Source organism: Haliotis rufescens, unplaced genomic scaffold (genome assembly GCF_023055435.1).
Source record: "Haliotis rufescens isolate VD_foot unplaced genomic scaffold, xgHalRufe1.0.p SCAF_1, whole genome shotgun sequence".
Taxonomy (NCBI): Eukaryota; Metazoa; Mollusca; class Gastropoda; order Lepetellida; family Haliotidae; genus Haliotis; species Haliotis rufescens.
Genome location: NW_025963779.1, coordinates 66,976,255 through 66,987,779, shown reverse-complemented (window position 1 = coordinate 66,987,779; position 11,525 = coordinate 66,976,255). Strand labels below are relative to the sequence as shown.

Below are 11,525 nucleotides of genomic sequence, written 5' to 3'. Positions count from 1 at the left end.
ACGTCACTGATGAACGATTAACTCAATCCCATTACTGGAGGACACTGGGCAAATTCACCGGCATTTCCAGAAATCGATATGCATATACAAACCCTGGTATCTATCAGACTATTCAGTAAAAAAGGTCATTGCCCCATTATACAGACACTGTATGATTGAATTAACATCTCCTGCTAATGAAGTAATCGATTAAGTATCTATCATTTTACAAGATAAAGTCAGTTTATGCTTCACAAGCCATTACCAACAAGCTGTCCTTGTCTGTATCAGCAGTATAAGCTGATTTTTAGATGTCAAAAAATTAAATATTGATATCAAGAAATATTTTTTTAGATATCAGAAAATGAATTATTGATATCGAATATTAGATATCAATATACCATCAATAGGTTGCAGACAAGGAGTGTTTGGGGTTTCACTTATGTCAGAATGTCATAACTTAAGCTTAATTAAACAGGATAAAGTTTTAGACCTATTTTTGATAATTTTTCATCCCCAAATATATATCCAAATAGATTATTATCTCATAAATCTGAACTGAAAAATACATCAGTTTTACTAATACCTAAAAATTGTTTTGTGATATTAATAAATGAATTATTCAAATAATAAAATAAGGAGTACATAGATAGATAGATAGATAGATAGATAGATAGATAGATAGATAGATAGATAGATAGGTGGCTGATATAAAGCTGACTCTGATCTGTACAGCAACAAACAAACATATTCCCATTCAAATGATAAACATGGTATAAACAACGTGTTGTTTCTCTTGTGGAAGGTCAACTTACTTCACAGTGACGAAAGAGAAGACAAGGGGAGCAACTCGTGTTGTACTCGTGACCTTAAAATCCGCTGGGGAAATCGATAAATTTGGCAGGTCGTGCTGTGACTTTACGAACATATTGAAAACTTTGCGTCAACAAAAATGTGTTTTTCGGACGAGTTTCTGAACCTTTTTGCGTACCGGAAGTGGTCGTTTTGTCCCGTCATGCTTATGAAACTCTTGCGGTTTCACAATGCAAACGCAACCCGACAGAAATTTGATTATATTGTTGTGAATTTGTTTAATTTGTGAATTTATTTAATTGGAAATTCGTTTCGTTTCATTTAATATGTCAGACATTAATTTTGGAAACAAAAATATTTAAAGAACAACAACTCTTAGACTTGGACTATTTAATATAGAAATTACTAAGACATATTTTTAGGTCGTTTGCCATAAAATCTGCTGACAGTTCAGATACGGATGGCACAGTCACCACAGTGACTGACCGATTCCTGGGCAGCACGTGACGTAGATGTTGGGGATATTGACAGATTCACGCGCCGTCTCGAGACATAACATGACAGACGGGAGGGGAGAAAGGACAAACTCACTTCAGCTTGACCCGGTTGTACAGGTATCAACATTTTAATACGAGGGATGTTAATTTACTTTTCATTGTGATAAAGATTCGCTTTTTTGAGAGTATGAATACGGAATGATGCATTGAATGTGGCTGATGATTCAAATAACATTGGCTTGAATAGCGAGACCTTTAAATTGTCAATTCATTCTGATGGCATTTACCTGTTACGCCAAACCAAAGAAATATTTACCCGAGGCTTCAGCTGCAGTCATGTAATAAATTCGATTACGTTTGTTGTTCTGAGATAGTTTTGACTTTTTCTAAACAAAAGTTTTAAGTCATGAAGACGGGTTTTTTTCATTGTTTGTAATTGTTCGCGAAAAGTATAAAAACGAGCAAAAGAAAATTATGGTACAACTTAAAAACTTTAATACAATTTACGTTCTATATTCGGAGTTAGATGGGGAGAAACTGATACATAAATGATTCATCACGAGTGTTGGTTTGTAATTTGTGAATACCAACCGAGTCCAAGAGGACACCACATTGTGATTATTACAAATATCAATATAAACATAAACATGAACATACAAATGTAAATTGAACTCTATGGAAACGTTAGTTTGAAATGGCTTCAGGGAAAAAAACATGTATTACTTTAAATTAAGTAAAGGCAATTCTTTGTGCAGAGTTGCGTCCCTTGAGTTCACCAGACACCTATGATCGTGGGTTCGAATCCCGGCTCGCCCCGATTATGTTTTTGTGGGACAACCTGATTTGCTATAATGTAAATGTGGAAGAGCATGATTGGCTAATGAGTAAGGGGTCGTTCAGTCGATAAATTTCCAACCATAAGTCCACTTGGGGACAGCCAATATCCAATCTATTAAAATCAGATCTTAGTTTCGCTACCGCAAAACAAAGATCTGAGGACATCTTACTACGGGTCACGTCAGAACGACCTTTCGCGAATTTTGACCGACCAATGAAATGACTGACAAGTAATCGAAATTAGCCAATCAGAAGGCAGCTTTCTCGAGCTTTACGACACTAGTTTCAAACTGGCGACTACGCTTCGAAACATATTTTGACGTTTTCTCGATTAAGAGATTTTTTAAAAAAAGAACATTCTGGAACGGCTAAAAGATGACCTAAATTGTAAGGATATAATCATAAAACCCGTAACTGTCGTTCGGAATACCCCGTGTTAAATATTTCGTGGTTGCATTATAAGAAAACACATTCCGACTGTCACGTTCATGATCTGGTAAGTGACGCTCTGATTGGTTGGATGAAAGGTCGTTCTGAAGTGACCCGTAATGGGATGTCCTCAGATCTTTGTTTAGCGATAGTGAGAACTAAGATCTGATTTGAATGAGATTGGCCAATATCCAATTCCTCGTTGACATTCTCAGGTCAGATAAAGATATTCTTAAAAACCCTCTAGCTAGCTTGGTTATCTATGATTATTACTTGCCCGTGAAGAGATCAACCCTTTAATAAACATACAGCTGTATTACACATTGTGTAATACCAAAACGCGTGCTTATGCACTCTCGGAACACGTTTCACGAACAAATATTGAAAGCTCTCAACATCCCTTGGCTTATTCAACGACATTGCGTGTGGAGTTGATAGATCACTGAGAGGAGCTTATGCACACCCGATGACCCCAGCAACCTTGCTGCTAGGCTGACGTCACATGGCATTGTTTCGCCGATGGATCTTGCAACAAAATTTCACAAATTACGTCATCGGGTATTGTGACGTTATTGTAAACTTTGAGGTGCAAGGTCCGTTCCACAAGGCGATCGTATTGTAGCGCAACGACAGTTGTTAGTCTAAGTTAAAGTATGTGAGTTGCGATAGTCTAAGCCCTACGATAATTTTGTGAATTCTAAAGGTGGACCGTTGTATGGTATTGAATTCATACGTTTCAACTTTTGACGTGTTTGAAGTATTATTCTGTTAAACTCAATTGCACTATGCCGTGGATCGTGTAGGTGTCAGCCTACTCATACTCAACAGTAAAAATCTAAAAACGTTATGAATGGCAAGTAATAAATAAAATACTAAACTCGCTCCCGTGTAAAACCAACTTTATGAAACTCATGAATAGTTGTGGTATCTGACTCGCTTTCGCTCGTCAGATACCACAACTATTCACTCGTTTCATAAAATTGGTATTACACGGGAGCTCGTTTAGTATTCTATATTTATACAATGGCAGTAATATTTATTAACCAAATGATCGCCAATAAAATTCGCCATTCATAAAAATCCCATTCAAGCAACCTTACACGTTATTCAGCCAATCGAATTGTGTGATCTTGTGCAGTGCCCGGCAATCTATATTTAACTGTTGGGAAAGGCATGTTTATCCGTCATATAGTTATAGCTGTCGTGTGGTAAACATTGTCATAAATTCATCGTTTTAATGTTCGTCGCACATGTTTTACAGTGAACAAAATACAGCTTCAATGGCAAGCACCGACACGACAGTGAGACTGTCAGATTCCTGGGCAGCACGTGATGGAGGCGGGACATTCGGTGAGATTGACAGCTTCACGCGACTTCTCGAGACATATGATGACAGATGGGCGGGAAGAAAAGACAGACACACCTTAGCGAGGGCAGGGTTTGCCTTTACAGGTAAACATGAGAATTCAATTATTCATAATTCTACAACGACATTTTAGGTGCAATCCGATTTGTCCGCTAGCGATCGAATCTAGATTTATTTCATATACAATCGCATCATTATGAACGCGAAATTGTTTGCCAGCACTCCTTCCATAAACACCAACCGATAGGCAATTTCAAATAATGTTTTTTATGAATAAACGGATCCTAGATTATTTTTAAAACAAGGGTGGCAATACATTTCGGACGGAACCCCGACGAACGATCGATAAAAGAGTTTATCACCCACCCTTGAGAGATATCGCTTAGGTGCAAATCAAATTAAATCTTCTTACAGATTAAATTGAAACGTCACAATCGATTACCATGACGTCACAATTAGATGACATCACTAATTTCTGCCTGTAAAGCTAGTAATATTTTACCTCTTGCCCTGGGTATTACTGTTTACAACGTGCAAAAGATTTAAGAATGATTTTGGATGATAAAAAGAATCTCACACTCGTATCAACAATTTTAGAGCATCTCATCCATTTGAGACATGAATGAGATTCTCTCAAAAATCGCAATTATGGTGAGGCATAACATTAGAGAATTGATATTAAAGAATAAAACACATACTACTAAACTGAAATTCATTAACATCACTATCAGTTTTACATTTGCCTCCACGCCATCAGTACTGTGACGTCATATATTACTTCGTCACACTGCTTGTGCATCCTTGTCCCGAACACATTATGGCGTCATAATAGCGGCGTGTACTAAAAGATGCAAAGGGTCGTTTCAGTTTCCCTCATGGTGGGGTTAAGTCGAACCTCTCTGGATATGGATCCAGTTCAGCAACTCCCCCTGGTGGTATAAATACAAGATAAAAAAAATATTCCTTTTGTCCTCCTGATGACAATTACATAGAAGTACTGTTTGTCATGAGTTGCTCCTGTAAGAATCACAGGCGGGACGGGTGACATGTGGTGCCCAAAGCTGCCGCCAAAGAAAAATATAATGCGTCTACATAATGATTATTTGCGCACATAAGTAATGTGGCTTATAAGTGTTTCAATTGAGGAGGTCAATGGCGATATGGGGATTTTTATATTTTTCATTTAAAAAAATCATAATTATTGAACAGCAAGGTCTTTTGAATTGGTTTTGAAATTATGTCGGGCCCAAATAATTATTAGTATTCAAAATATGATTAATAAATATCATTGCCCAGGTATCGATGACAAAGTCGAGTGTGAACGCTGTGGTCTGAAGCTCCTCAACTGGACGGACGCAGATGACGCCCTACACGAACACGCCACCAGGAGGACTCACTGCCCATTCATCGTCTCCTTGTACCGGAAGCTGGGACAGACTCCGCCCCCAAAACATCCCCAGTACCAACATCTACAGACACGTCTAGACTCCTTCGTTGATTGGCCGAGAAGATATGTGCCCAAAACTCCCGAGGAGTTGGCAGCAGCTGGCTTCTTTTACATCGGGTCAGCTGACCGGGTCACGTGTTTCCAGTGTGGGATAACTCTGAGAGACTGGGAGGAAGAACATGATCCTGTGGCGGAACATCAGAGATACTCGGAACACTGTCAGTTCATCAACACGACAGACCTGAACCAACTCGGAGTTGCTACGAGGACAGTGGAAGCAATAGCCACGGAAAAAAGAACACAGCTATTGGACACTTGTATTCCCAGTGAGGTGGTTGGAGCAAGTCCACATCTAAATACCACAGATAACATACAAACACAAAATAGAGACATTGGTGGAGCATGTCATACCAGATCAAAAAATGCATCGACCGATGTCTTAACATCATTGAGGAGACCCGACAGAGATCATTCATCCTTTGCGGCACACACCTTGACCCTTGGAAGTGAGCATTCTGCTTGGGAACATCACTCCGAAGATGACAAAATACAACCACCTCATTCAAAATCCCTTCCAAATACAAGCCCAGTAACTTCTCAGCGATTGGCTCAGGAAAACAGGCGTTTGAAGGCAAAACGCACATGCAGGGTATGCCGGATGGAGGCTGTCAGCGTGCTTTTCTTGCCCTGTGGGCATCTTGTCACCTGCTCTGACTGCGCGCCCAAGGTGTCGGAATGTAGCGCGTGCGGGAAGACAATCCTTGGAACAGTTAAAACGTTTCTCACGTAAGAAATATGGTAACTGAGAAATGTCGCGAATGTGAATATCACCCAACATCTGTTTATGTATTTTATACAGACTTACACTAACATTTCATTTTGTAGTTGACTCAGTATATTTAGTATATTTAGTATATTTAGTTGCTGAAATCGTTGCTAAAAGCAGAGTCCATTTTTCGATTCCGACTATATCTTCAGCAGGTGTTTACGAAAAGGTGAGGGTATCCTACACCACTGGTGGCACCCTTCACAAACACATGCAAAGGAAAGTCAATTCTTCACCATCCGCAAGACCCTCAAGAACTCCGACCCTAGGCCCAAACAAGCTCATTCGCCCATCAGAATCACCATACCCTACCCAGGCCCTGTCACCCAGATTTGCCGCCTCTTCAAGAACAAAGCCAACATAGATGTCACCTTCGCTAGCGTCCATCTACAAGCCAATGGCAGAGGCACAAGCAGCGCAATCCCAACCCCGAGGATGTATATACCAGACCCCCTGCAACTGTGGCCACCAGTACATTTGATAAACCCTCAGACCCCTCAACACCAGACTCAAAGAATACTGGACCTCTGTTAACAAACTTGACCTGAAATCCGCTATTTCCGAACACATCCTGAAGAACCAAAACCATAACATCATGTGGGAAGACACCAAAGTCCTGTCTACCAACAACAACTGCTGGCGACAAAGAAAACTACAAGACGCCATTGACGTCAGGAGACACCAGCCAGCCATGAACCGTGACCAGGGAACATATCTGCCTAGTGCTTGGGACTTATTCCTAATTACCCAGCTGGCTATGTCCACTCTTTCACCTATCAGTGCTAATTACCCCCGGCCTCCCGTTGGCCCACTGTCCATTACCTATTACTTATCTATGATAACTTAAGTACTGGCTTCCATACCATCAGCGCCAATTACTGTAAAGTGCTGGCTTCTATAGATCTATTGCTAATCACCTATCAGCGGCAATCGTCTCACGCTTCCCTTGTTAGTTTCTACCCTTTATTATTGTCCACCCTTTGTTATTTATTAATTTTGTTGTCCTGACATGTACATACATATGCTCTCTGCCTCATGCCATTCATTCACCTGATGAAGGGGTAAGAAACGTTGTGTTCCTCATAATAGAGGAGTTGACATCTGTATATTCTCTTGCTTATATTGGATATATTTGTTTCATGGTCTGTTTGACAGACTAATATGTTACTAACATCTTGAGCTATCCACACCTCGCCAAAGCCATACAGCAAAAGCAGATTTCCAATAGGTGTATTCCAATTTGGGTAAGTTCTATTGCAGGTTTGTTTGTGCATGTCATTGAGATTGAAATAGATACTTGTCACGTGGCATTGAAATCGGACGGAGTCAATATCGGATGCAATTCCCATAAAGTGTGATATATAAAGGGACTCTCCCACAGTCATAGGTGACAAGATTTGGTAACTGGGAACTTTTATTTAGTTCAAATTTACAATATTGTCGGTGGACAACTTCGACATTTTTTTCTTTGTGTAAATCTCGGTATTTCGAGAGCTTTCCTGTCCTGTGATGAAAGAGAACGACATGCTTTTTTCCAAGCCATTTTTATTTGGTTATTATTAATACTAAATATTTATATATATAAATAATAAATAATTTATTTACATTTAATTGTTTACATGGATTAAGTGTTATGGGCTATTTGATGTGTATTTGTGATGTTTGAAATGTTCCCAACCTACATTGTCTTTCTAACCTGAGATCGAACGCCTTGTCACTCGCCTTGGCAAGCTGCTGTATTCATCGTTGGAGTGCAGACTTTCTTGAAGAAAGAAACTCTTGTTAATACAGATAGGTTTAAATATGTTCTGATCCAGGAAAAGTTACATTTAACTGAGTGAGTATGATTTTGAACCGCTTTGATCAATATTCCAGAAAAATCCCGGCTTGTGACAACACAAATGGACCTCACACATTGTACCCATGTGGGGAATCGAACCCGAGTCTTCGTCGTGACGAGTGAACACTTTAACCACCGGGCTACCCCACAGCCCCGGTTACATGTCAAATGTGCATGGAAAGTAGTACTGATAGTTTCATATCAATGTGAGTAGATGTTGGTCACCGTTTTTCAAAACATGCAATAGACATGGGTCACGTGTCAATCCTGTGCGGCTTGATGTCAACATTCATAATCCACAACCACGTGCAAGGGTTGATGACAAGAGGTGTTTTGATGACACTTAAAAAACGTGTTACACTGATTACACTTATGTTCGAAAGCCAAATAGTGCCACTTTGGTAGCATAATTATTATTTTATCTTAAATCAATGTTTCTTTTTATTTCAATTATTTACTTACGTTTTCGAAAATTCGAGTTTTTTCTCGTTATTTCGATTATTTTCTCGTTATTTCAAATTTATTTCAAAAACGCAATATTCGAATTGTTTTCTCGTTGCTTTGTATATTTTTTTCTTGTTATTTGTTTTATTTTCTCGTTGCTTCGAGTTATTTCTTGTTGCTTCAGTTATTTTCTCGTTTCGATTATTTTCGGGAAATTACGATCGCAAGTTGTTTTGGTTACTTCGAATATTTTCTCGTTATTTCAAGTTTATCTCGTTATTTCAAAAAGAATTTCCAAATTCAGAATTTGTTCTCGTTGCTTCCATTATTTTCTTGGCATTTCGATTACTTTCGCGTTATTTCAATTATTTTCTCGTTGCTTCGATTATTTTTTCGTTATTTGATTTTTCTCTCTCGATATTACATTTTTTTACCGTTACTTCGAAAAATTATTTCAAAAACTCGGTTTCGAATTGTTTTCTCGTTACTTTGTATATTTTTTTCTTGTTATTTGGATTATTTTCTCGTTGCTTCGAGTTATTTCAAAAAGAATTTCCAAATTCAGAATTTGTTCTCGTTGCTTCGATTATTTTCTTGGCATTTCGATTACTTTCGCGTTATTTCAATTATTTTCTCGTTGCCTCGATTATTGTTTCTTTATTTGATTTTTTTTCTCTCGATATTACATTTTTTTTACCGTTACTTCGAAAAATTATCTCAAAAACTCGAAATTTGGAATTTTTCTTCGTTATTTCAATTCATTTCTCTAAAATCTTTTTTTATCTTTGTTTCTATGACTTTCTCCTTATTTCGAGGTTACTACAATAATATTTTCGCAATTTTAATAATTTACTCGTAATTTCAATTTTCGATTTTTTTAAAGAAACTTGAATAAATTGAAATAACGAGAGATTTCCATTTTAAAAAAATATAGATGCTTCCAAAGTGTCACCTTAAGGATTTCGTAGGTAAAAGACGAGATCGAACAATTCCATGACAAATTTTCCAAACGCAAAAGAGGCCATATTTTGAATTTGAATTTTCGAAATATTCCAAAGGCAATACGGGTGTTAAGAATGGTGTTATGTCATCGATGTTTTCGTTATTTAGGGATGTAGGTGTGGGATGCAGCGAGTAATTTATTCCAAGATTATGTAATAAATGTGTATTTTATTGAATATAAAACATATTTAGTTCATATATTGTACAGAAAAAAACATTGTGTATCTTCAACAGTTTTTTTCTCCTGAAAGTCGGGCTGCAACTGTAATTATACCCGGTCTTTAAAAAAGGTAAAAAGAAAGAACCTAGTTATAGCAACGTGTTTTTGTGTATAAAATTGCTGGGCCTATGATACGATGCAGGTTAGTTAACACGTTCAATGAAGGATGTAGATATGGACATTAACGGACATCCACAATGTGATATTCGTCACGAGGTATCAAAGCCAATATATGTAGTACAGTGCTCCCTTGTTGGGAAGTATGTGCATGTATGTACACATCCGTACGTCTGATACTCACCTATTTTCGATCCCCGAAACAAACGTATACACGCGCTTTATGACGTAATCAAGGTAAACGCTTCAAAGCGCACTGAAGACATCAAAGTGTTCGCCACTTGCCCCTGTTACAAATTTAGATATGGCAATGTAAACGTACCTCAAAAGTTACTTTTTCACTAATGCACATTTTAATCAAGCTTGGTCTGATGATAATGTTGCATAAGAAAGATCGTATGATGTATCGGCCGCTGTTTGTAAGCTTCCTGTGTGTAGGGGCGGTGAGTCTAGTGGTTAAAGCGAAGACCCGGGTTCGATTCCCCTCATGGGTACAATGCGTGAAGCCCATTTCTGGTGTCCCACGCCGTGATGTTGCTGGAATATTGCTAAAAGCGGCGTAAATAAACCAACTCAATCAATCAATCCCGTGTATAATGGCATGTTATTTCACCTTTTATTGCATCTGTTTTTAACTTCACTGTTTTGGGACCGCCTCCGTGGTCTAGTGGTAGAGCGTCCGCCCGGAGAGCGGAAGGTCCGGGGTTCGATCCCCGGCCGCGTCATACCAAAAGACGTTAAAAGATGGTACTTGTTGTTACCCTGTCTGGCGCTCGGCATTAAGGGGCTAAAACAAGGACTGGTCGGCTCGGAGTCAGTATACTGTGTATCAGTGGGGTATTCATGTTAAACTGCGGCATGGTATCTCAGTGAGCTAGCACTATAAATCGGCATCAAGCAGCCACACAAACACAAACACGTACATGCACGTCGCTATATAAGTGCAATAATCATGGACGCGACGTTAAACCCCATTTGACCTCACCTCACTGTTATGGAGGGGCTCGAAATCATGTGACGGAAACAAGATGGCGCCTGATCGACTCGACTCGCTCGGCGAGGCATTATCACTTTACAATTAACAAGACATGGTCATTTCATCATCCAAAACCCATAGCACGAGGATACATATACACTACGACATTTGAGCACCACTATAGAGAATATACGCTGCACGTAATCGGAAACATAACTTTAAATGAAGGGATAAATCAGTAATTGAAACAGGCGCCTCTGTGCGTGCTGAACAATCATGGACAAATCTATTGACAGTGAAAAGCGAAATGTGAAGACGTAACATCGACATAAACACTCATGTAACATTTGGGGGCACGGGTGGCCCAGTCGTCTAAGGCGCCGCGATTCGCTGTGCAGAGTCGCGTCCCTTGGGCACGCCAGAAACCGATGATTGTGGGTTCGAATCCCGGTTCGCCACGATTATGTTTTCTAGGTTTGTCAGCACCATACCCGTGCTCGTGGGTTTCACCGAAGTGGTAAACGTCTGAGACCTGCATCACTTCGGGCTTTCCTCCCACATTAAGCTGACACGCCGTGATATAACTGGAATACTGTTAAAAGCGGCGTTAAACCCAACTCACTCACTCACTCATGTAACATTTCTTGCACTTTGTGTTGAAGTTAAGCGCTACACAATCATTACTAGTACTAGTATTACAATAAGTTTAACACAAATATTGAACATACAGCC

General features: G+C 39.0%; 1 protein-coding gene across 1 annotated transcript; it reads left to right on the top strand.

The window, feature by feature from the left end:
* Window positions 1-1,277: 1,277 nt before the first annotated feature.
* On the top strand, window positions 1,278-6,252 carry LOC124134144 (baculoviral IAP repeat-containing protein 7-B-like). Its single transcript, XM_046498823.2, has 3 exons — window positions 1,278-1,406; window positions 3,817-4,007; window positions 5,218-6,252. The coding sequence occupies exons 2-3, from the start codon at window positions 3,836-3,838 to the stop codon at window positions 6,156-6,158; spliced, it is 1,113 nt and encodes a 370-aa protein (XP_046354779.1). The 5' UTR covers window positions 1,278-1,406; window positions 3,817-3,835; the 3' UTR covers window positions 6,159-6,252.
* Window positions 6,253-11,525: the final 5,273 nt, after the last annotated feature.